Raw genomic sequence first — 22,275 nt, 5'->3', positions numbered from 1 at the left:
TCACGTTGCATGCTGTTGGGGTTTTTTTTTTCCATTTTACCCTTTGCAGATCCGGCACAAACGGAGGGTGTCAGCGTCACGAGTCACCGCAAGTCTACTGTACATTTATTTTTCACTGCAGCAAGGTTAGTTAGCAGCCTCATCGGTGGCAGAAATTTCCGAGTCCAACAACGGGACCAATCGTCATCAGCGTCTCTGTCACACGTTACACCCCCCCCCCCCCCCCCCCCCGATGGGTTAATTAACTTGACTAAAATCACGGCTGGTCAAAAGCTGCCTGACGACGGCGACGCGGACCCGGCGAACGCTGAGCGCCCCCGCTCTCCCAGAAACAATTTAGAAAAAAAAAAAGAAAACCTGCAAGCAAGTTTGCGAATATGCGCCTCGAAATCTATGGCGAATTTTGCCGTCGTCCTTTCGGCGATGGCCGGATTATTCCATCCCGGCCGACTTTTTACCTCGCGAAAAGGTGTGGGGAGAGGGTGAAGGCTAGCTAAAGAGGCTTTAATTTAGCAACTTGGCGTAAAGGTGTGGACTAGAGTTGGAGTTGTTAAACTGGGGAATATAGTGCAGCTACTACTAGTAGTACTTAATTAAGAATAGTAAGTAATTCTACTAGATTAGCAAGCCTGAGCAATGCAAATCACGGCGCTTATTTTACTAATGTTTTAGGAGTACCAGTCAAGCTCGAGAAGAGCGACGAGATTAGATTCTCTGGGCTGGCCTGATCACGTACGGTGGAGCCTGGCAGCTTCTACCTGACGCCTGTTGGGACTGAAGCTTAATTAGCCTTGGAGGCATCAACCAGCTGCCTGCCTGGCTGCTGTTCCTCGGCATAACCCGAAGACATCTTTCTTCCCCGGCCGAGGACCTACCTGCGGACCGGTTGCTGTTGGCAGTTGGGCACTTGGCAACAAGGAGGATTGGTGGAAACAACCCTACTCAGAGTGGAGTTGTTGGCGAAAGGCAGCGATGGAATCGGAGCCCGGTGAGAAAAAGGCTGGGGATTATTATTATTCGAATTCCAGTACAGGTACCGTGGCGACTGGCGAGATGCTGGAGATGGACAGCTGATCGATCGCCTGATCCAGCACTGCACAGTACTGGCCTAGATAGAAAGATACCAAAGCTACCTCATTTGCTAGCTCCGAATGACCTGCATCGCTTTGTTTGTAGAGACTAGAGAGCTAGCTAGCTATTTATATTCTGTAATCAATCATCCTCCGATGCAACGTGCACAGGGAGGACCAGGACACCGTCTCTCTCTCTCTCTCTCTGAGCCGTCAGCGGTCAGCCGGTGCACTTGCACGTCCACACAAACACTAGTATTCGTCGTTTGTTCGAGCGTCTGGAATGTGAAATCTAGCTACTACCCATCAACAGAGAGAGGACCACCAGGCTGCAGGCATACACAAGCATGAAAGATGCTGGTGGCTACAAGATGCCAAAATCCAGAGAAGGAAAGGCCACCCTGATTTGGCTTTGGGATGCCACGCATGTTGACATTCTCGTGCAAGAGACAACGTGTGCGTACGTGCGTGTACTGACTATGCTCCACACTTCCTACAGTTATACATTTTTATGGCACCGCACACCGTTGGTGCACAGTGCATTGACTACTAGTGGTAATACTCGTATGATTTGTTAACCACTCCATCTTAATATCTTATACTACTTGTTTAGAGCAAGTAAACCCAAACTGATCCAAAGAGGAAAAGGTACTTTTACCGTGGATGCAACAGAGGCACAAAGCTACGTACCTTGTCTCTTCCTGCCGACTGCTTGCGGTCGCAGTACCCTTTTGCATTGCCTTACCAATTTGCCATGGCACTTGGCAGCACAGTACTTGCCTTGGTTATTCTGAGGATCCAATCTCGTGCGTTTGGCTGTTGTGGTCACTGGGATTGCGTAAAATATGGCAAAGCCTCCCAATTGGACGCCTACACATGTCTGCTCGGTTGGCATCTGGCAGCAAGTAGTACCTGTCTCCTGTCGATCGGCGATAAGCACGGGCGCGTGTAAATGCAGATGTGAGCTTGGAGCAGTGGTGGTGCCCTGTGCCTACCCATGGTCCGCGGTTGGTGACTGACAACGCCTCTCATTACTGGGTAGTAGTCAAAAGGGTCGCTCGACTGAAGAACATTTCATCCCTGCTTGCTTCTTTCAGTGATGACAGCAAATGCCTCGAAGACTAATCTGAAAGCTAAAGTCCGATGCAGCTCGCTCGACCTTTCTTTTCAGGTGTCATTGTTGTCGCAAGTACCTTGACACATCTGAATGGTGAAACTTGATGCCGTTCGCTGCTCGCACGAAGCATTTGCGCGCAGTACTCTGAATCTCTGAAGACGGCAGTTGTGCTCTGACTGAAACCAATGGCAAGTTGGTGATTAGACCCCATCACCGAGCCCTCGTTACAGCAGGCCAGTCCCTCCAAACCAAACCGAAAGCGACACGGCACCACCACAGGACACACGAACCGTGCGGCCCACCGTCGGATTCCGCAGGCCCAGCCGTCCGGGACCCACGGCGCGCATCGCCCCGCGCTACGCTCACCAGAATCCGCTACCCACACCGGCGGGGACCCACGGGAAGAGCCACCGCGCGGGGTGCCACGGCGGCGGGTGAGGCCGGCACCCGGTGCGGAATCCGCGGGGACGGCGACAGCGCCGCCGCGGGCAGATTCCCGCCGTTAGGTCGACCGTTAGGTGGACGCGTGCCGACCGGTGAGGCGAGGGTGCCCGGGGGTTCGGACCTCGGGGCAGTTGATTAATGGTAGGGGAGCGTGAGCTGCCGCTACGAACTTAGCAGCAAGTGCAGTTGCTTTCTGACTATTTTTAACTCGGATATTTTTTCGAAAAACTCCAGAGTTTTTTTTCCTGCTTAGCGTTTAGGCGCATGAATCGCCACGATCGCGGCTAGGGACTCGAGGCAGCATCATGCAAATTATGGAGATTGGGACTCCACTTCGCATCATCCGATGCTAATCATGAGCGATGGTAGTACAAATTTTTTTATTCGGAGTTTTTGTTAGTTTGTTACATCTGCAAATTTACTTTGAGATAATTCGTCCAATTTTTTTTAAAAAACTATTCATCCAATTAGCATCATGGTTTCGCAAGACCACCACTACCTGTGTGTGCAGAGCACGAGTTGACTTGTATATAAGCATGATGACGTCGCGTGGTTGGATCGTGTGCGTAGATTTTTTTTTTGCAAAGATGGAAAATCCTCGAATGCAATACTGGCCCCGCAAGACGTATGGATGGTCCAGACATCTTTTGTCAATTCGGACCCAGGCTTCCCTAGGAAGTTGACGTGAGAGATTAGCTAAAGCTAATCATAATGGGGGATTTAATATCCCTGTTTCCAAGAATATCACGTCAGCTTGGGGGATGAATGAAACATTATGCCTCAATGGAGAGTTTCATTTCACCGTTTTCAAAGCTAATCAGTGTAATTAAATACTAGTTGATCTATTGGCACACGGATCCCCCATGAAACAACGGCGGTCACGGTGGTCGTTTCACGCCATTTCCAATATTTTGGAAACGAGTTAGCAGAGTGTCATGGGGATGAAACTGATTCCTTCTCTTCCCTCATTAAATCAGTGCCACATCGTCAAAAATGCTGATGTGTCATGGTATGAAACTCCCATGAAACACTCATTGTGATTAAATCGGTGCCACATCATCAAAAATGCTGATGTGTCATGGTAATTAATGCCATGAAACTCGCCATGAAACCTCTAAAACTCGCCATGAAACCATGACACATCAGCATTTTTGATGATGTGACACCGATTTAACGAGGGAAGAGAAGGAAACCAGTTTCATCCCCACAATACTATGCTAACTTGTTTCCAAGACGTTGGAAATAGTGTGAAACGACCACTGTGACCGCCCTTGTTTCACGGGGGATCCCATGCACCACTAGATCAACTAGCATTTAATTACACTGGTTAGCTCTGGTTAGCTTTAGAAACAGTGAAATGAAACTCTCCATTGAGATATAGTGTTTCATTCATCCCTAAAACTGATATTGTATTCTTGGAAACAGGGATATGAAATTCCCTGTCATTAGCCTTAACAAAGCAGCCATGCAGGACGCAAATTAAATGGCTCGTCCCAACCAATGCCAGTTTTAGGAACCTTTTACAAGTGGGGTTATTCTAACAAAAGCCCAGTTCAGCCAATGCTTAGGAGGCCCTGTCAGGAAGCAAGCTGACATTAGTGGCGAGCACGTTGCGCCCCAACCACGACCAGGCAGCTGTGCCACGTCGTACAATTCTCCTTTTTATTTTTCTTCTTGGGGATCAATGAGCTCCTAACGAAAAAAGTGTGGTGGTCCCACGAGGGAGAAAAGGAGGTTTGACAGAAAGTGGCTTATACACGAGCACCTCTTAAACAATGGGATTCTTGGTTTTTCACCTGACCAACACCTGGTTAATGCGTACGTGAGAAGCGTTCGAAATTCCTGAGAGTTTACGTGAAAAGCGTTCAAAATTGCAGCCTAGCGCTAGACACGTCAAATTTTGGATTGGATCCAAACCTCTGTGCAGCGGTCCAAAACGGACCTGAATACTTGGATTAAAAGCAGGAAAGCATCTTCAGTTTCTAGTAGTAAGTTTTTTTCTCTAATTAAACTTAGGTGTCATTTTAGACTAAGAGTGGTTTTAATTAAACTTAGGCTGAATTGTAAAATATGCATGGGGAAGAAAATTAGGATGAGTGAAGATTTAGGCATAAGGATTGGGTCTTCACCTCATCATCATCTAGAACGATTAATGCCTCCTTGGGAAAAAAAGAGTGAATTAGGGCTTCACCTAGATCATGCCAGAGGGAGCCATGTCAAGTTTCCGCCTCTTCAAATATTTGGTATTCCTTTTTGACCGCCATGTGGGGTTAGACATCACCTGGTTTTCGGTGCAACAGTCCGAAACGGACCCTTAATACTTGGATCAAAAGCGGAAAAGCATCTTCAGTTTCTAATAGTAAGTTTTCAATTAAAATAAGGAAGTATATTGGATGTTGATTCAAAATGGATGCAGAAAAAAAAGACAATGAATAGTCATCACATGATCTGGACAATTGACTGAGTGTATTGGACGTATGCTAAATAATTTCTGAAAAAAAATCATATGATCACCATACATTGTGGGGACCATATCGACTATTGTGCCTATGGGGAGCGTAGGGGTCAGTTGATTACAAACCATATTTTTATCATCGAGATTTCACTTTGAGAACTGGCGAGAAAAAACACCCACAATAGTAGCATGGAGCTAGGTTGTATCAAACTTTGGCATTGGTTCAAACCACAACTACAAACCACGGCCAACTTCGGTTTCTTGTTGCATCAAAGCGGGGGCGTTGATCCAAAACGTACGCTAAATATATGGGTCAAAAGCTGGAGAACATTTCGGTTTCAAGTTCAGTTTCTAGTTGTAAGTTTTTCAATCAAATTAGGTGTCATTTAGAGGAAGTGTGTCTAGGATTTTCTAGGAGAGAAAATGACCATTATGCCCTTGGCTTCGTTTTGCAAAAAAAAACTTGAGAAACAAGAAAACCCATATGGATTGGGGGGGGGGGGGACACTGCACCACTCGATCTACAAAAATTTGGGATAAATTGTAATAATCTATGCATGGAGAAGAAAATTAGGAGGTGCGAAGGTTTATTTTGCCCTCAAAATCGGTTGACCGATAGATTCATTTCCAAAAACTATTTCCCCCAGGACCAATATAGAATGTGCTAAACCACATTCTACTATGACCAGACATCAACAAGGAGACACCTAATTTCCAAAAAAGAAAGAAAAACAACACTTGATTTGTGGCCGTGGAGTGCACCGAACAGCACGGGTGTGTAGAACCCAAACGAATACATGCCGTCAGTCGTTTTCAGGTGTCGGGATCACAATCAACAAGCGCGGTCAATCGTCTTTAGAGTTGAATTCTTCATTGCTGGTCGTGAGCCGGTCCGAGTCCTGGCTGCCGGGGTCAGGCATTTTTTGCGAGACCAAAGCTTCCAATCCCATGTCCGGATTCATCGCGTGTCTAGGTTCACAAGCGCCGCGCCCCTCACAACACGTTCCTTCCAGCTCGCGATCTCCCCATGCTACCGGTTGTCCCTACTCCTATCACTCTTACGAAACCAAACAAAAAAAAAATGCCGTGCTCTGATGAGCAGAGATGCAGAATAAACAAAGAACAGCCGAATTTTCAGAACATGCCTGCTGCCACGGCAGCAGCAGGCTGGCTGGGGATTGTGCTGCGCGATTGTGTCTGGGCCACTCGTACCACGCATATAAAACAGGCCGTCCAATCGGCGACGTGCAGCCGCCGTGCAGGGGACGACGGCGGCGGCGCCACGTACGAGTTCACGTCACGGTGCGTCGCCCTGGCCGGGACCCCTCTCCGGATCCCCCCTGTAGCCGCAAGGCAACAACGACAAAAACCCCTCTTGGGTTGGGTCTCGCCGCCGAGATCTCCTGGTCCTGGACGTGCCTGGCCGCGAACCTGCCTGCGGATAAACCAGCCAGCCAGCCAGCCGCAGCAGCGAGGGGCGTGCGTGATCTCGACGCCTGGAGCTTGCTCACCCGTCGAATCCGCCGGAAAGGGATCGGAGTTGCTGGCTGGTCTGTGAGCTTATCTTCTCCTCCCATCATTTGCCGGCACGGTCTCGTGGCCACGACGAGCTCGGCGACGTCTGCCTGGGGGCGTGGCAGCGAATAGCCGGCCGCTATCTACCTGACCTGAGGGTGGAGACGAGTCAGATGACATTGGCAATGGCATGGACTTCTTGTTGGGTGTGCCAATCCCGGGTCGTGTCTGCGTTCCGTTTGCTCGAGAGGTGGCACCGTGGGATGAAAAACCAGACACGTCCGACGGGGAAGGAAACGAGCTATGTCTACGTGGAGTGCGCATTACATTTTATTATTGGCGCGGCATTTTTTTGAAGGAACCTACTGTGTTTGGAACATAATGCTATAGTAGCACTTTTGGGATCATACATTTAGGCGTAACTTCCAACATTTTGCATATGGTTTGCCGATATACACACGCTAGACGTCTGTTCAGCCAAAGTACTACTGAAGAATCCTATCAGATGCGCTTTTCTGCACCACCCGATGTTAAACAGGAAATAGAGAAGCGATGAGGATGATCTTTCTTCTGAACGTCTATTAGATGATTTGATCCCATATCTCGCTTATGGAGCAACGGTGTGAGGAAAACGAAGAATCTCCAAAGGATTTACATGAGGCGCATTTTCCTGGACCTCTGAGGGTAAAATAGGAAACAACAAAGTGAAGAAGCGAGAAAGCCGGCGTTTCTGCTAGACATGTATTGGCGAGTCGATCACAGGCTGTCTCCAACGGGAGACTCTAAACCGTTCTCTACCCTATATATAGAGAAGATTCCGTTCTCTATATGCTCCAACAGCGTTCTCTAAATGGTCCTCTAAAATAGAGAACGCTGCAGGTTTCCTCTATATATAGAGATTCTCTCTCCTCTTCTCTATTTTTTTTACATTTTAAACACTGGATTAAATAAAAATAAAATATGTCCATAGCATTTGAGGTATGATAAATACGTACGTACAAAAATTTGGAATAAAATACGTTTCTAATATAGGGTTTAATGTATAGAGAACGAGATTTAGAGAACGTTGTTGGAGAGAAATGAGATATAGAGGAGAGAATCTTGTAGAGAAGTCTGTAAATGACGGATATAGAGAACGATATAGAGAACGACGGTTGGAGATAGCCTGTATATGCGGTGTTAATGTTAGAGAAAAATAGGGAGATCCTTAAAGAATTTATGTCAAGTTCGCTTTTCGGCACCGTCTGACGGTAAACGGAAAACGGAGAGAAGTGAGAAGGAAAACCTTTCAATCAGATGCGCTTGCGCGGGACGTCGTGAACGTTACATGGAAGCATATATAGTACTAAGGTACGAAAAGTGTGAACAAAATTTTCACAAAACAACGTACTCGGTTAGATGCCCAGGGGTAAAGTGGTCTATTCAAGCTGTAAAGTTCCTGATTTTCCTTAGGGCACCAAAAACCAACCAACACCCAACTCACTTGTTTTCCTTTTCTTTTCGCCTTCCTCCTTTTTCATTCCCCGCTGCCTGCCTCTGTCCCTCCCCTCCTCTCCCTTTTCTAGGAGTATATTTTTCTTTCTTTTCCATTTTTCTCCGTGGATTCCCATGGTCACCACAGTGAAGTCTCGGCCGCCGCATGCCTCCTTCGCCATGAGCGGCCGCCGCCACCGCTCTTCGCCGGCGGCGCCTTCCTGCTCCTCCTTAATCGGGTAAGTTCCTCTCCTCCAACTCCCCTTCTCCTCCTCTTTGCCAGTTTCTAGCAATCCTGAAGCGAACGAACTGCTCTGCCTTTCCCCCTCTCTCTGTTTTTTTTGTTCAGTAGTTCAAGCTTGATCCGTGCTTGAACCGGCTCAAAAGTATCAGTTTTTTTTTCACTGCCTTCTTTTGTGTCTTCCCCCCTGAGGTTTTATCCGCCGATGTACTGCAGTTTGCTGCCGCTTTCCCTATTCGGCGATCAACTGCGGCGATGTGTTGATTCTTTTTGCGGCGTGTTGGGTTTCTTGCAGGGGTTCGTTGCTCGCGCTATGCTGCTTGACCTTGGTGCTCCTTGCTTTCTCCGTGTCGGCGGCGGCGGGGGATTGCGCCGAGGAGAGTGACGGGGCTGACGGGGACGGTCGCTGTCTCGGCTTCCGGGATGCCTGTGCAGACCAAAGCGCCTTCTGCTTCTCGTCCTCGGTGGCTCATAGGCTGCTTGCAAGCGAGGATTGCATCAAGGCGCCGGATTTGGAGGTGTCAAGGGAGTGGGGACCGTCGTCTCCGCCACTGGGCTTCCCGATGTCCGGCGGCGGAGGCGTGGTGACTTGCTCTTCTGTTGACACGACGCTCACCCGGGTGCGCAATGGATTGGGGCGAGACGAGGATGCTGGTGTGAGGCACAATGCAGCGTCGTGCCAGGCACCGCTTGTGCCTGACAATTGGATGCGTGCATCAGCCGGGGTGCCGATGGAGTTGGATGGCACGGCCGCAGATGTCGACCCGAGTGGCCTTCACAGTTCCTTGTCGATGAATGTGGCGATTAACCCGCCGGTGCTGGATTGGGGCAGGAGAGACTTGTATGCTGCCTCCATGGCCACCTTGACCGTGGTGAATTTGAACAACGACAGTGCCCTGCGTCTGTATGAGCCATTCAGCACTGACCCCCAGTTCTATGTATATGGTTTTGAGGATCTGGAGCTGCAGCCTGGGGATAATGCGACAGTCACCTTCATTTTCTTGCCAAAGTTGTTGGGCTCGTCATCAGCACATCTGGTTCTGCAGACAAATTTTGGTGGATTTATTATACATGCAAAGGGCATGGCTGTCAGTTCTCCCTATCAGATACTTCCATTGACAGGGATAGATGTTGTAATAGGTGGACGGCTAGAGAGGAACTTGTCGATATACAACCCCTATGATGATACTCTCTATGTTGAGGAAGTGGTTGTTTGGATGTCTTCATTGGAGAGCACAAGATATTCTTCTCACCTTGTTTGCCAGCTAGGCCTGTTTGATGGAGCACTGGAGCTATCTTCAAGTAGCAACTGGTATGCTGCAAGCGGTGATGAATCTGGATGGCCAGTGATCTATATTAGGCCAAGTGAGCAATGGGAGGTGCTTCCTTCAAAGAGGAACACTGTTTTAGAGTTAAAACTGCAAGCTCTTTCTGAAGGCAAGGTGTTTGGTGCTATCTGCTTGAAAATGCGCAATTGCACTCCTGGTACAATGCATACTTTTGTGACGCCTATTGAGGTAGAGGTGCATACGCGAACCTACTATGATTCCAGTGGCTTAATTGCTGTCACATTTGAGCATATATCGACTTGTGATGATGAAAGTGGGTCGGTATTTTCACTTTCTTTACGGAATGATGCGCCAACGTTGCTGAGGATTGTAGGTATTACTGAGGATGACAGAAATGGCCCGATGCTCTTTCAGGTTAAGTACCTGAATGGATTGATACTCTTCCCTGATACTGTAACAGATATAGCTTTACTAAGATACACTTCTTCAGTTCCAGAGGACATTTCATTCAGCAGCTGCAATATAGTGGTAGAAACAAACAGTACCCTTGCTAGTTCAATCATAATACCATGCAAAGATTTAGTGCGTGCATCTCTTTCCTATACAAGTACTTCTATCACTACTGAATCCGGTGGACCATTTACCAGACCATCATATGAGGAAGATATCTCTGCTAATGCAAGGACGAGAACTTTAGGCACCATGCTGCAAATAGAAGACTTGCATAATGTGAAGGTATTCCTCACACGTTTTTTTTTTCAACAAGAAATAGACCCTCATTGCTTTCAATTGATATTAAATGCCTTTTCCCATTGAAGTGCTAAATTCTCACTAGGAGTTTTATTTGAAATATGGCCTACTATGAACACTACCTTATGCTGTTTAATAATTTTATCTAGCCCAGTGTATTGTTCTCTCCTCATTCATGTAAATACCACACAATTCATCGTGTGTAGCTTCCATGTCCCTGTGGTGTCTTCATCCTGTAGCATGGTGTCAAGTCTATGCTTAATTGGCTAGTATTTGGTATGCTATGTGGACTCATCTGGAGCTTGATTTATATATTTTTTTATTGAAGAGAATATGTTGGATGCCTAGACCTGAGTCTTAACTGTTGGTCAGTTATTTTAAATGAACAGCTTGATGTTATAGAGAAACGTTTATTAGTAATGCTTAATACTTTTTATGGCGCTACATGTAATAGGTTAATCTGATCTTGATAATGATGCCTATAGCTGGATAGTAGCAAAGTACCTTCATAACTCGAGTGCTGTTCTAGTCGTTGATTGCTCTTTGAATTTGAATTTTATCTCCAATTGTCCACATGTTTTATTCTTGTGCTTACTGATAACTGTTTGATTTCTTATTTCAAGTTGGTTATACGTCTATGCATCTATATCCTTTTTCTTGTAAATCTGCTGATGTAATTTCGTAAAACAATCTGCAGCCAATGATCATGAGAGCAGTCAAAGCTGATGATACAATACTTAGACAATGGAGATCTCATGGAACAAGAGATGGGATTTCTGTTCTAATGGATCATGAAATGATGTTTCCCGTTGTGCAAATTGGTTCACAGTTTTCAAAATGGATAAAGGTCCATAACCCAAGCCTGGAGTGTGCAGCCATGCAGCTGGTAGTGAACTCCGAGGAAATCATAGACCAGTGCAAAACTGTAACTGATGTATGTGAGCTCACATTCTCAAGCAAATCTCCAGAGATTAACTCAACTGAGACTAGATTTGGTTTCTCGTTAAGTGATGCAGCAATCACTGAGGTCCATCTTTGTCCTTCAGAGACTGCTTTGCTTGGTCCTATTGTCTTCCGTCCCTCAAATCGCTGCATGTGGTCAAGCATGGTTTTGATCAGAAACAACCTGTCAGGAGTGGAGATGTTGCCTCTCCGGGCATATGGCGGACGACAATCTATTGTCCTTTTAGAGGAATCCAAACCTGCTTGGAAGCTAGAGTTTAACCTTGGCTCCAATGTTCAGAATAACTCAACAATGACCAAACAAGAGGTCCCGAGCTCTTTGTGCAGTCAACAGTTAACCAAGGAGATACATGTTAAAAATAGCGGTGACCTTCCTCTTGAAGTAACAAAGGTTAAAATTTCAGGAGCTGGTTGTGGTGTGGATGGTTTTACTGTGGACAACTGCAAGGGATTTAGCTTAGCTCCAAGTGAATCAATAAGAATGCTCATTTCTTTTCAAGCTGACTTCTCTTCAGCTATGGTTCAGAGAGATCTTGAGTTGGTCATGACTACTGGCATCTTTCCGATCCCTATGACTGCAAATATTCCTGTATGCATGCTTAACCAATGCAGAAAGTCTTATCTCAGATCTGCTCATTGGAAGCTGTTGGTACTCTCCTTTGGAGCTTTAACACTGCTTGTTCTGGTCTTTGTCCGATACGCCCCACATACTTTGACAGCGAACTCTCAAGATCATTACATGGAAATTGATGACAGGAAAAGTACCATTTTTGAGGAGAACAGGAAAAGTAGTACCATTAGCAAGACTCTTAAGCCATCCTTCCTTCACCAAAGCAGCAAAAAGTCCAGGTAAGTTTTGATCAGCGCCACTCCTTTTCTCAAGTCCATTCAATTTTACATTGACTTAAGGTTGATCATTTGTGGTTTGTGCACAGGGCCATAAAGGAACACAAAAGAACTGAAGAAGCTCTTGCTGAGAAATACCCTGCCACTGTTATTGATAACTCCAAGAGTACAGATGACAAGAACAATCCTGATGAACAACTGCATACAACTTCGACTGTATCTGTGTCCCCAACTAATCCAGTGGAAGACAAAGTCTCAGGAGAAGCTCCACAAACTAGTGAAAATCTCACTATCAGGATTGCTCGAGACAAAGGGAAACGAAGGAAGCGGAAAGTTGGTGGTGCAGGACTGGCAGGAAAGTTTGAGGTTTCTAGCAGCCACAGTGGGAACTCAACACCATCTTCACCATTGTCACAAGGTTCAACCCCAAAACAAGGTTGGTCTTTTTCCGGGGCACCATCAGAGCTGAAGCATGACAATAAACTTGAGACTGGATTCGATGTTGAGGCAACCACATCATCAGCTGGCGCTAACCGTGAGAAGAAAACTTGGTCGCAAGTCACCAAGGAGCAGCCTCGCTCGCGTTCAGCCTCACCTGGAACTACATCACCTTCAGCTCCTGCACTGACCACCACCGCATGGCGCTCGCCAATGTTGGCCGCTTCTTCCCCGATTGCGCTGCACGCTCGTGCTCCTGGCTCCAATCTGGTGAAAGACAAGGCTGTGAAGAGAGGTGAGGGTGCCGGGCTGAAGAAAGACTTCCAATACGACATATGGGGAGACCATTTCCCTGCAAACCTGCTGGGGATAGCAAGGAATGGCGCGCCATGCAAGATGCCTGTTGCTTCTGAAGGGGCCTCATATAGCTTGTTCGCTAGAGAGCCCCAAACCCTCATGATGAAGCCATCATCTGGACCACCCGTGTCTCGCGGCCGCGGACCGCCGCCGTCTGATGTAGCAACTGGTTATGCAATAAAATGAGCTGAAAAAAAAAGGCTGAAATAATTTGAGCCGGGTTTGTCGTTGCGTCTTGCATGCGTACCTGCGCTCTCCGTTTCTACTAATCACGCATTTCTGGTGGCAATTGTGATACATATATATATATAGAACTTACTTAAAAGCTAGAGAAAGCGAAGCAGATTAAAACTGACGTTTCTCTTCACCTCTGACAACTTATAACCGTGTATTTTAACGGCTTCAAACCGAACAGCAACGATCTGTTTGATATATTAGAGAAACCAAGATCTGACTGCATTTCTTCGCTTAAGGCGAATGCGATTCAGAGAAACAGAAACCATCCCGTTGCTACGAACAAGCTTTGTCCTGGCCACATGATTAGCAGCTTGTCCTGGCCTTTTTATCGCTGATACGCCACATGATTAGCCTCCCCCCCAGGCCCCAGCTAAAGATTCTAAAGTGTCATGTCTCACTCTCACCTCACTATCATCTGCAGACATGAGGGGAAGTATGTTCCTGTATAAAGCAGGGAAGGTGCTCGCTTGATGCATGTTAGTGGATGTCTTATTTGTTAACGCCAAAATATGCGCTCTTATGTAGCACGTGCAGATTAGGCAGAAAGTTCCATTTGCGTATGCTAAGAGTTGCCCTCTTCAGTTAATATCTTTGCAGCTTTCGCTAACTAACATATGGTCCTTTTTAACTGCAAATTCCACTGGCTTTTTTTGTTGCATTCGCATCGAAAATCCTGTAAAGAATGATCCAGATCCTCTTCCTCAAGGAATCTATGGCAGACGCCTGATGGCTGGCCTTTAACTTCCTATACTACAGGCAGATGAGAGGAGTGGAGCGCCAAGTTCTGCAAAGAATGATCAGCAAAAGCAGGGACCGCAGGTAACATGAAGTGAAGTGCAGGGAGTTACGAGTACTCAAAGCAGAGAACAGAACATGAATTGCAGGTAGCATCAAGAGGGAAGAACCCGTTGTTTATTAACATGCCGTATAACAAAAGCAAATCACTTTCAGAATACACACATCATCCAGCACTCCATAATGCCTCTTATTTTGAAGCGACGCGTTGACCGCTTCTCAGTCCAGGAATTCTGCTCCCGGGTCCACAATGGGGAGGGCAGGTAGGTAATCGGCGTCACTCTGCTCCAGGACAATTCGGTTTCCATCACTTCGAGCTGAACAGTGGTAACCTGCAGTATGAAGATTTATGGTTATTGCTATTTAACTTTTTTTATGTAATTACAGATGTGCGTTGGCTTTAAGATGAACAAGCTATCAGACGTGTCGTCTGCCGGGCAAGAACTCTGAACTCACCCGAGCCTGAGCGATGTATCGGAGCCACCGTCGTCGGTGTCGGCCGACGGGCGCGGATATGACGCGTTGGTCACGGATTCAGATGACTGCCCTTCCTCGTACACAACTTCTGAATCGGCGCCGAGCTGCATCTCCATCCTTGTCATCCGGGTCACCTGCAGCTTCAGATCACCACGGCTTAAACGGAGGTGTCCCTGGAAAAAGATGCAGAGCGGAATGGAAACCTCATGCACAGGAGGACAGGAATTTACTTGCTCCTTTAGCCTTGAATTCTCCTCGATCAGTTGCATTCTCTGTTTAATAACATAAGTGAAGCTGTCAGAAAGAAGGAAACAGAATCTGACTGAATATTACTGAATGCTCCTCTGAAGTTTGCCATAAAGTTCATTAAGCTGCAGACTAGATAGCCTAGGTCCAAGGCAACTGAAGCATCTTATTTTGGAAATAAAATTAACTGAAGCAGTTTGAAAAGAGAGTTATGCTTGCCTTTCTTTCCAGACCGTTGATCTCGTCGAGGATTTTTTGGCTCTACAATATTTGACAGGGAAGAAAAAAGGTTACAGTATTCATGCATTACTGTACAGTCTGATGCTACCACGTGTAACATATACCTTGGTTTTGCGTACAGAGCCGAGCCCGGATTCGAGGGTCTTCTCTAACTCCTGCAGCTGTTGGACGCTCAGCCTCTGGAGCTCCTCTCCTCTCAACTGCCTGTAGTAGGAAATTAACGGCCAGCCAATTCATGACCCTAATTTAGCAATAACGTATACTACATTCAAGCAGGGTTTTGTCCCAAAAAAAATAAGAATGTAGATTCTATAGTAGGCTACATGTTCACCTGAGCTTAAGGCTTGCTTCGGCGAGCTCCTCCCTTAGCCTTGCACAAGTGCTGTCATCCACCTAATGAACATATATGCAACAAACCTGAAGCTGTTAGTACCAAAATGGTAACCACTGCGTCTGTCTTGTGATTTGGATTGGAGCAAATTAAACGCGGATGGCAACTACAGCATGAGTTTAGTTTAGCTCACATGTGACTGCAGCTGAGCCGGTGCTTCTGACTTCTGCAGCGTCTTGGAATGGCAATCATAGCGATCGATGATCTGATTCATGCTTCAGAAAAATGGGCAGAACACAGCAGATCAGACTACTCAGCATGCTTATACCAAAGTAACTTCTCTCAGTAACCATATATATATATTATTGCTTTTGAAAACATATAATAAAAAGTAAAAGCTATGTTTTTGGGAAGATTTAAGTCTACAAGCCAAATACTTCCTAGAAGGCCAGGAGCATCGTATTGTTGTGTCACCATCAATCGATATTTCATGCATGCATGGATATCCAGGACTTGGTTCAGGCCTACTACATCGTCCAACTTACAGGACAGCAAGAAGCCTCATGACGTAGTAGTAGGTGTTAGAAGACATGCAGCAAATCGGGTTTATAATAATGTCAAAAGTTGAAAATATATTTAAGTACCAGCTTAAATATTATGCATGACTGCAGGGGGTCAGAAGACATGTTCATTTTCATTAACAAATTTTATGTTTCTGAATTCTAAGGTCAATGCTATGTGTCTTTAATTTGTCTTGGTAGGTAAGAGACGTCTATGTAAACCTGCTACAGTGGTTGTAGTAGGCAGCGGAGTTTTATGCCTAAAATATGTTTGGCGGACGATTGAACATTTATATATGCATACAGTGAAATCCTTGTTACGAAGAAAAAATAATTGTTTTCGTTGTATCTTGACGCCACACCGCCCTAATTGTACACTCACTGTTCGAGCAAAAATATGCCCCAGACCGCCCTAATGTTACACCCACTGTTCGAGCAAAAATATGGAACGAAATCCGATGCACAAATTCCTCCCCCCAATGGGGTAGGACGATCTTTTCATCCTAGCCATCCTGATGAATCATGTCATGCACAGACAACTAGTGTAGTAGTGTCGGTGATCTAATATCACTGTGTGACATGAAAAGACTGGACCAAACTATTTGAGCATGCATTTATGTGGACAAAAAAAAAGCTGATGTACTAGTAGTAATTTCGCCCTTTTTTAACTAGTACTGCTATATAGGACGTACTCTATGTGCGTACATGTACCACACCGCTGAACTTTTTTTTGGAACCTTTTCCTTAAACTATAAACTACTATAGCACTATATTCCTGTCAGCTAGCTAGTTCAGGTTAATAAGATCCTGTTTGGATTCGAAAGGATAAATTTTAGTGCTATCATATCAAAGATAATTTTACCATTTAGAACTATTAAATAAAATTTATTTATTTTTTAAAATTATTAAATAAAATCTATTTATTTTTTCACGGATGAGTGCTAACTCGCAAGACGAATTTAATGAGCCTAATTAATCCATAATTTGCAACATTGATGCTACAGTAACTATCCACTATTATGGATTAACATATCTTATTAGATTCATCTTGAAAATTAGTCAAGAGGTTGTACAATTAGTTTTATAATTAAATTTTATTTAATATTTCTAAATAATAAGATTATTTTTAATATGATAGCGCTAAAGTTTAGTTCTTAGGAACCAAACACCCCTAAGACGTTGTCAATTTATTGCAACATTGTATAAGATCTATGCCAAGAAAAAACATTGTATAGGATCAATACAAAACGCGCAAGATTGTCATGCTAACTATAGTTGAGGCTCATTGCCGCCTTGATTCGACTAATATACCTATAGCTGTCCAGTATATATAGTAAAGGTGTACTTCAACATTTACTACAATATATGAATTGAATCATTCCTATGTTCCAAAATATAGCTCGTTTTAAACTATTCACACATATTAGGGAGAGGAACTAAATCTATTTTTTCTTTACTAAACATCTCGTGCAATTGAAGGGGCGCAACTCCCTGCTGTTAATTGGCCTTGCCCCGTGTCTATGGTGGTCATTTCGCCACCAATTTGGTTTGCATAATCGCCAAATTTAAAAGAAGCGACAGTTACCGCTCTGAGCCTCTGACCGAGGGGCATTTTCGGATAATAAGATTTTGAGGAATATGAACTTCGAAATAGCTGTATTTTGGGAGAAGATTTAAATGCTAGAAATAGCTATATTGTAGAATGGAGGGAATATTATTTAGTACTCAATGCTCTCTGCACTAGGACTTCAAAATCCAAGTGGGCCAATCTCCTATTCAAATTAGGCTATTGGATCAGGAGCCAAAGTAGATAATTTTACTACCATATTTTTCAGACCTAAAATGATGGGGAAAAAGTAGCAACACGTTGATGTACTTCAACATTTACTATCTTGCATGTAAATTGGACATTTAACTCAATTGAAGACACATGTTTCTAAACTCTCCAATGTCAAAAGTGTCTTTGATTGAGTATGTAGAAGCCCAGAATTAGTCATTTGTGTCGTTGTTGTATAAACTCTATGCAACTTGTTCAAGTTAGCATATCCTAGTTTACTCTTGTTCTCTATTTTAGAGGAGAAATATGGAAAAAAATTTAAACTTGGAAATTTGAAGGCAATGGTGTGTACCTTGCAAGCTTACATTCACAAGCAAGAAGGAAATGAGGTATGGTTTTATTTTCCTTAATGGCTGGAAATGATCTCAGTAATGGAAGCTCACATGAACATTCCAACGCATTTCCTGGTAAGCCCGTGGAATACATGTGGAAATAGTGCTGACTAGCTAGAAAGCATTTTCTAGGTAGAATGTCCGAGTTAATTGGGACCCACAAGCCGGTAAAATCAAAAGAAATGACGTCTGCAAGAACAACAATAGAGGAAACTTGGAAATCCAAGTACAACTTGCACAAAAGGTGGAGAAAAGATTTAGTTGCAGATCAGAACGAAGACCTGCGAATTGTTACTTTTTCTCAAAGAGAATCAAGTTTTAATCAAAGAACAATCGGTGGAGAAAAATCATATTGAAGTGGTCAAAATAAAGAGAATATCAGTATGGGTGGCTACTTTGCCGTGAGATACGTAATGGGTGATCGGGCTTGCGTGCACTGTATTTCGTAAAGAAAAATACAATCTAGAATTCTAGATAAGGAATCAGATATGATGAAAACCAGTAACTGGTCAACAAAAATCTAACATTATTTTTATTGGGCAAATATATTACCTCATTATCATTATGTGCATAGACAAAAAACACAACACTTATTAGCATCAAGAGAATCTGGATCTGTTGGGCAGCAACAAGATAGTTAGAGTACTGGTGTATCAATGAACAATGTTTTTTTCTTTTTGCAAGAAAAAGGTTTTACAGCTGGAACAGGCGAGGACCTCCAAGCTAAGTAAGCATATGAAAATCTCTGCAAAAAGGAGGCAAAAGGACACCCCAAAACATAATCTTCGATCTAGAAACCAACAACCAAAGTTGCTGTTGACAATGGGGAAAAGAAACTTAGCTTGAAGTGTTGAACAAGCAAGAACTTCCTCCTTTGATCTAGAAAAAACAAGGGAGAATCGTGCAAAGCTTAAACAAAGTTACCAAGCTATTCTTCTTACTATCAGGATGCATCAGAAGATTTAAGAACGACCGGTAGTAATTATACATTCAAAAATCGATCATCAAATATCAAATCCATAATAAACGGGACAGTATGCCATACACAAGCTTGGTCCCAGAAAAGGAGACCGCGGCTCAGCCATATACCCCAGATGGAAGACAAGAATCCCCGATCTCAACAAATAGGAAAATCAGGTTTCTAAGTCTGGAATTAATCGATTAATTAATTAAGTCGCGAAATTAGAGAAGAAGCAAAAAGGGAATGGAAATTAGGGCATTTGATCAGCACCAAGATGCAGCTCAATCAATATAAGCCCTAGACACTAGAGTAGCTGGAAGAACCCGAACAAGATCAAAATCCGGAGTCACGAGAGCTGATACTACATCAGACAAGAACAAGAACAATTGGAGGGGCAGATCGTGAGACGGCGCCAGGCGCGTCGAGCGAGCGCGGCCGGGGCGGAAGGTGTCTCTGTACATATATAAGTGGACGATGGTTACCTGGAGCTGGCGAAGTGGAAGAGCTTGCCGGTGGCGGAGAAGACGACGAGTCCGACCTCGGCGTCGCAGAGGATGGAGAGCTCCTCGGCCTTCTTGAACAGCCCCCGGCGGCGCTTGGAGAAGGTCACCTGCCTCGCGGCCAGGTTGTCGATCCTCCGTATCGCTATCCGCTCCCTCTTCCCCGCCATCGCCCCTCCCCGCTCCGCCCGGCGCCGCTGCGGCAATAATCAACCACCACCGGGCGCACATGTTTAATTTGACCGAGCTAGTAAAGAATAGGAAAGGCCAAGCAGCAGCCACGAGAACCCTAACCGCTGGCCGGGAAAGCCACGGCCGCAGCAATCGCTTACAGGCGTAGATCTGCGGCGTGCGTCGGGGAAGCAGCCGCAACTGGTAGGAAGGACCAGTGAGCAACTGGCTACTATTTATGGAACTAACCAATGGCGGCGAGAGAGAGAGAGAGAGAGAGAGAGAGAGGAGCCGAGGAGGGAGGGCGGAGGCGGATGAGGACGGCCGCGTTGGCGCAGCAGCAGGAGGAGCAGCGGAGCAGGAGCGCTAGCTGGCCTAGTAGGCAGAGTAGCCAGCCAGCGCCACTGCAGCAGTGGCCAGTAGGTGTAGGGCTCCTCGCAGCGCCGTACGAAGGAGCAGTAGCTTTTTATGGCAAAGGTCAGGGATGGTGGTGCCGCAGAGGCCGATGGAGCCAGGTGTCTGCCACGAGGTGGTCAGGGGCGACCCCTCTCTACACTCCGCGCGCCATTGGTCCGTGCGTCAGCTCGCCCAGCACTGCTGCCGCCGTTGCTTGCCGTGCTGGTCTGTTTGAAAGGTCACCGTATCCGTTCCCACTGAGCCGCTGCTGCTGTACATCGCCTGGGCTCGGCTCGGCATCCTTTTTTAACGCTCCTCCGACGATACTGTTTTGGGGTGTTTTTCTCGGGACTGGAGGGGGAGGTCGCGGAAGGACCGATGGGCAACGGGCTGGCACCATGTGCGGCCGGCATCCCCCACTTGGCTTGGCTTTCGGCAGCAGGGCTAGCTAGCTAGGGCTCTCCTGTGTTTGTTTGGGCTCTCCTGTGTTTGTTTGGCTCTTTTCTTTTGTTAGATGTAAGGCAGCATTATATATTAATATTAAGATAACCGTTCGTTACACAATATGATCTGGATCATCTCCGAAGGCTCATTAAACCAGACGAAATCATCAAACTTATCTGTTACCTTAGCTAAAACATGAGTTGTCTCATTACACCATCTACTTACATGAACAAAGGAGATAAAATGATTAGCATTGATCAAGTTTTTACATCTTGAATAATGATTCCAACATGAGATCTGTCATAAACCTTCGAGTTTATCTTTTTTATCACATTTTGACAGTCCGAAGCCACCACCACTTTCTGGAAGTTGTTCTCTAAAGAAAAGGAGACCGCTCTTCTAATAGCAATTGCTTCAGCAAGCTCTGGATCATCAAATCTTTTTACCAGCTGACAGCCTGCAGCTATAAAATCTCCCTTATGATTACGGGCTACAAAACCAACACCCATGCGTGGTGGACTTTTGAATATTGCTGCATCAACGTTTATCATTAACCACCCATCCGGCGGCGGAGTCCACTTTGGAATGGAACAATCAGACTCACGCATATGTGATGTCGGTGGTTTAAATAAGTGCAGCAAAGCCATTTGTACATAAGCTTTCGCCTTCTCCGCAATTATTTTGGGATGAACTTGTTTTTCACCATTGCGAACTGAATTTCTTGCCTCCCACACATGCCACACAGTGATAGTAAAAATTGTTGCTTCGTCTTCAGTTGCAGTAGATAGAAAGTCAAATAGCCATTGCTTCATCGAGACTGGATATCGGATTTTACATCTGAAGCCAAAAGACCTTTTTATTTCGCGCCAAACCTCATATGCATATTGGCACATTAAAAAAACATGTTCAACAGCTTCCTTGTGATAAAAATAGCATATATCGGGGCCAGTTATATTTCTATGTTTGAGTTGAGTACCTGTTGGCAAACAGTCTTGAGCCATACGCCAAAGCACAATCTTCACCTTTGGTGGTGCCTGAACAGACCAAAGACGTTTCCATAATTTAGAATTTTCTTTTTGATTTGAACTCTCTCCTCTACCATTGGCACTCATATAGTTATGAAAACTTTCAAGTCTTATTAATGAGTAGACTGATTTTACAGTATAAATACCTTATTTGGAAAGTGGCCAAGCTGGAAAATCGTCACATGATGTACTACTCAATGGAATCTGTAGAATCTTTTCTGCATCTTCATTGCTAAAGCATATTCTAATGATGGCTTTATTCCAATTCTTTGTTTCTTTATCTATAAGGAAATTGACTGTTATATCATCTTGAAGAGAAACTGTTGGTTTTAGTAAAGAGTAGTTTTGAATCCAACGATCATTTTTTAGCCTAATTTTTTCCCATCTCCAACTCTCCACAGAATACCTTTCTCTAGAAGTTTCTTTCCATGCATCAAACTGCACCATGTGTAAGATGAGCTTCTTGGCTGAGGTGCTTGCCAAAAATCACAATAAGGAAAGTATCGACCTTTCAGTACCTTTGAACAAAGAGAATCTTGGCATGTGAGAATTCTCCAGCATTGTTTTCCGAGCATTGCTTGATTAAAAAGCTCCATGTCCCGAAAACCCATGCCACCCATTGCTTTTGGTGTAGTCAGCCACCTCCCATGAACACCAATGCATTTTCTTCCTTCCGTTTTCAATACCCCACCAATGATTTGAAACTGTAGTTCACATCTTATCACATATTCCAGCTGGTGGGCGAAAATAACTCATGACGTAAAC

The 22,275-nt window shown here is 45.0% G+C and overlaps 2 protein-coding genes across 5 annotated transcripts; one reads left to right on the top strand and one right to left on the bottom strand.

Annotated features, from left to right (window-relative positions):
* The first annotated feature begins 8,119 nt into the window (after positions 1-8,119).
* LOC112875162 (transmembrane protein 131 homolog) lies at positions 8,120-13,189 on the top strand. The gene is made up of 4 exons (XM_025938900.1): positions 8,120-8,313; positions 8,611-10,339; positions 11,052-12,166; positions 12,253-13,189. Exons 1-4 carry the CDS (start codon positions 8,210-8,212, stop codon positions 13,142-13,144), a joined length of 3,840 nt encoding a protein of 1,279 aa, XP_025794685.1. The 5' UTR covers positions 8,120-8,209; the 3' UTR covers positions 13,145-13,189.
* Positions 13,190-14,020: 831 nt separating this feature from the next.
* On the bottom strand, positions 14,021-20,091 carry LOC112874624 (MADS-box transcription factor 47-like). 4 transcript variants are annotated; one of them, XM_025938055.1, is made up of 9 exons: positions 19,757-20,091; positions 19,457-19,671; positions 15,478-15,559; positions 15,285-15,346; positions 15,058-15,157; positions 14,933-14,974; positions 14,698-14,739; positions 14,447-14,607; positions 14,021-14,322 (listed from the first exon to the last, which is right to left on the bottom strand). In XM_025938055.1, the coding sequence occupies exons 2-9, from the start codon at positions 19,642-19,644 to the stop codon at positions 14,298-14,300; spliced, it is 702 nt and encodes a 233-aa protein (XP_025793840.1). In that variant the 5' UTR covers positions 19,645-19,671; positions 19,757-20,091; the 3' UTR covers positions 14,021-14,297. The 4 variants fall into 4 exon arrangements, with proteins under 4 accessions (XP_025793840.1, XP_025793841.1, XP_025793842.1 ...); XM_025938056.1 differs by having other exon boundaries at positions 19,769-20,091; XM_025938057.1 differs by having other exon boundaries at positions 19,807-20,091.
* Between the last annotated feature and the right edge of the window lie 2,184 nt (positions 20,092-22,275).

Source organism: Panicum hallii, chromosome 9 (assembly GCF_002211085.1).
Source record: "Panicum hallii strain FIL2 chromosome 9, PHallii_v3.1, whole genome shotgun sequence".
Lineage (NCBI taxonomy): Eukaryota > Viridiplantae > Streptophyta > Magnoliopsida > Poales > Poaceae > Panicum > Panicum hallii.
This window is presented reverse-complemented; position numbering and strand designations above follow the sequence as displayed.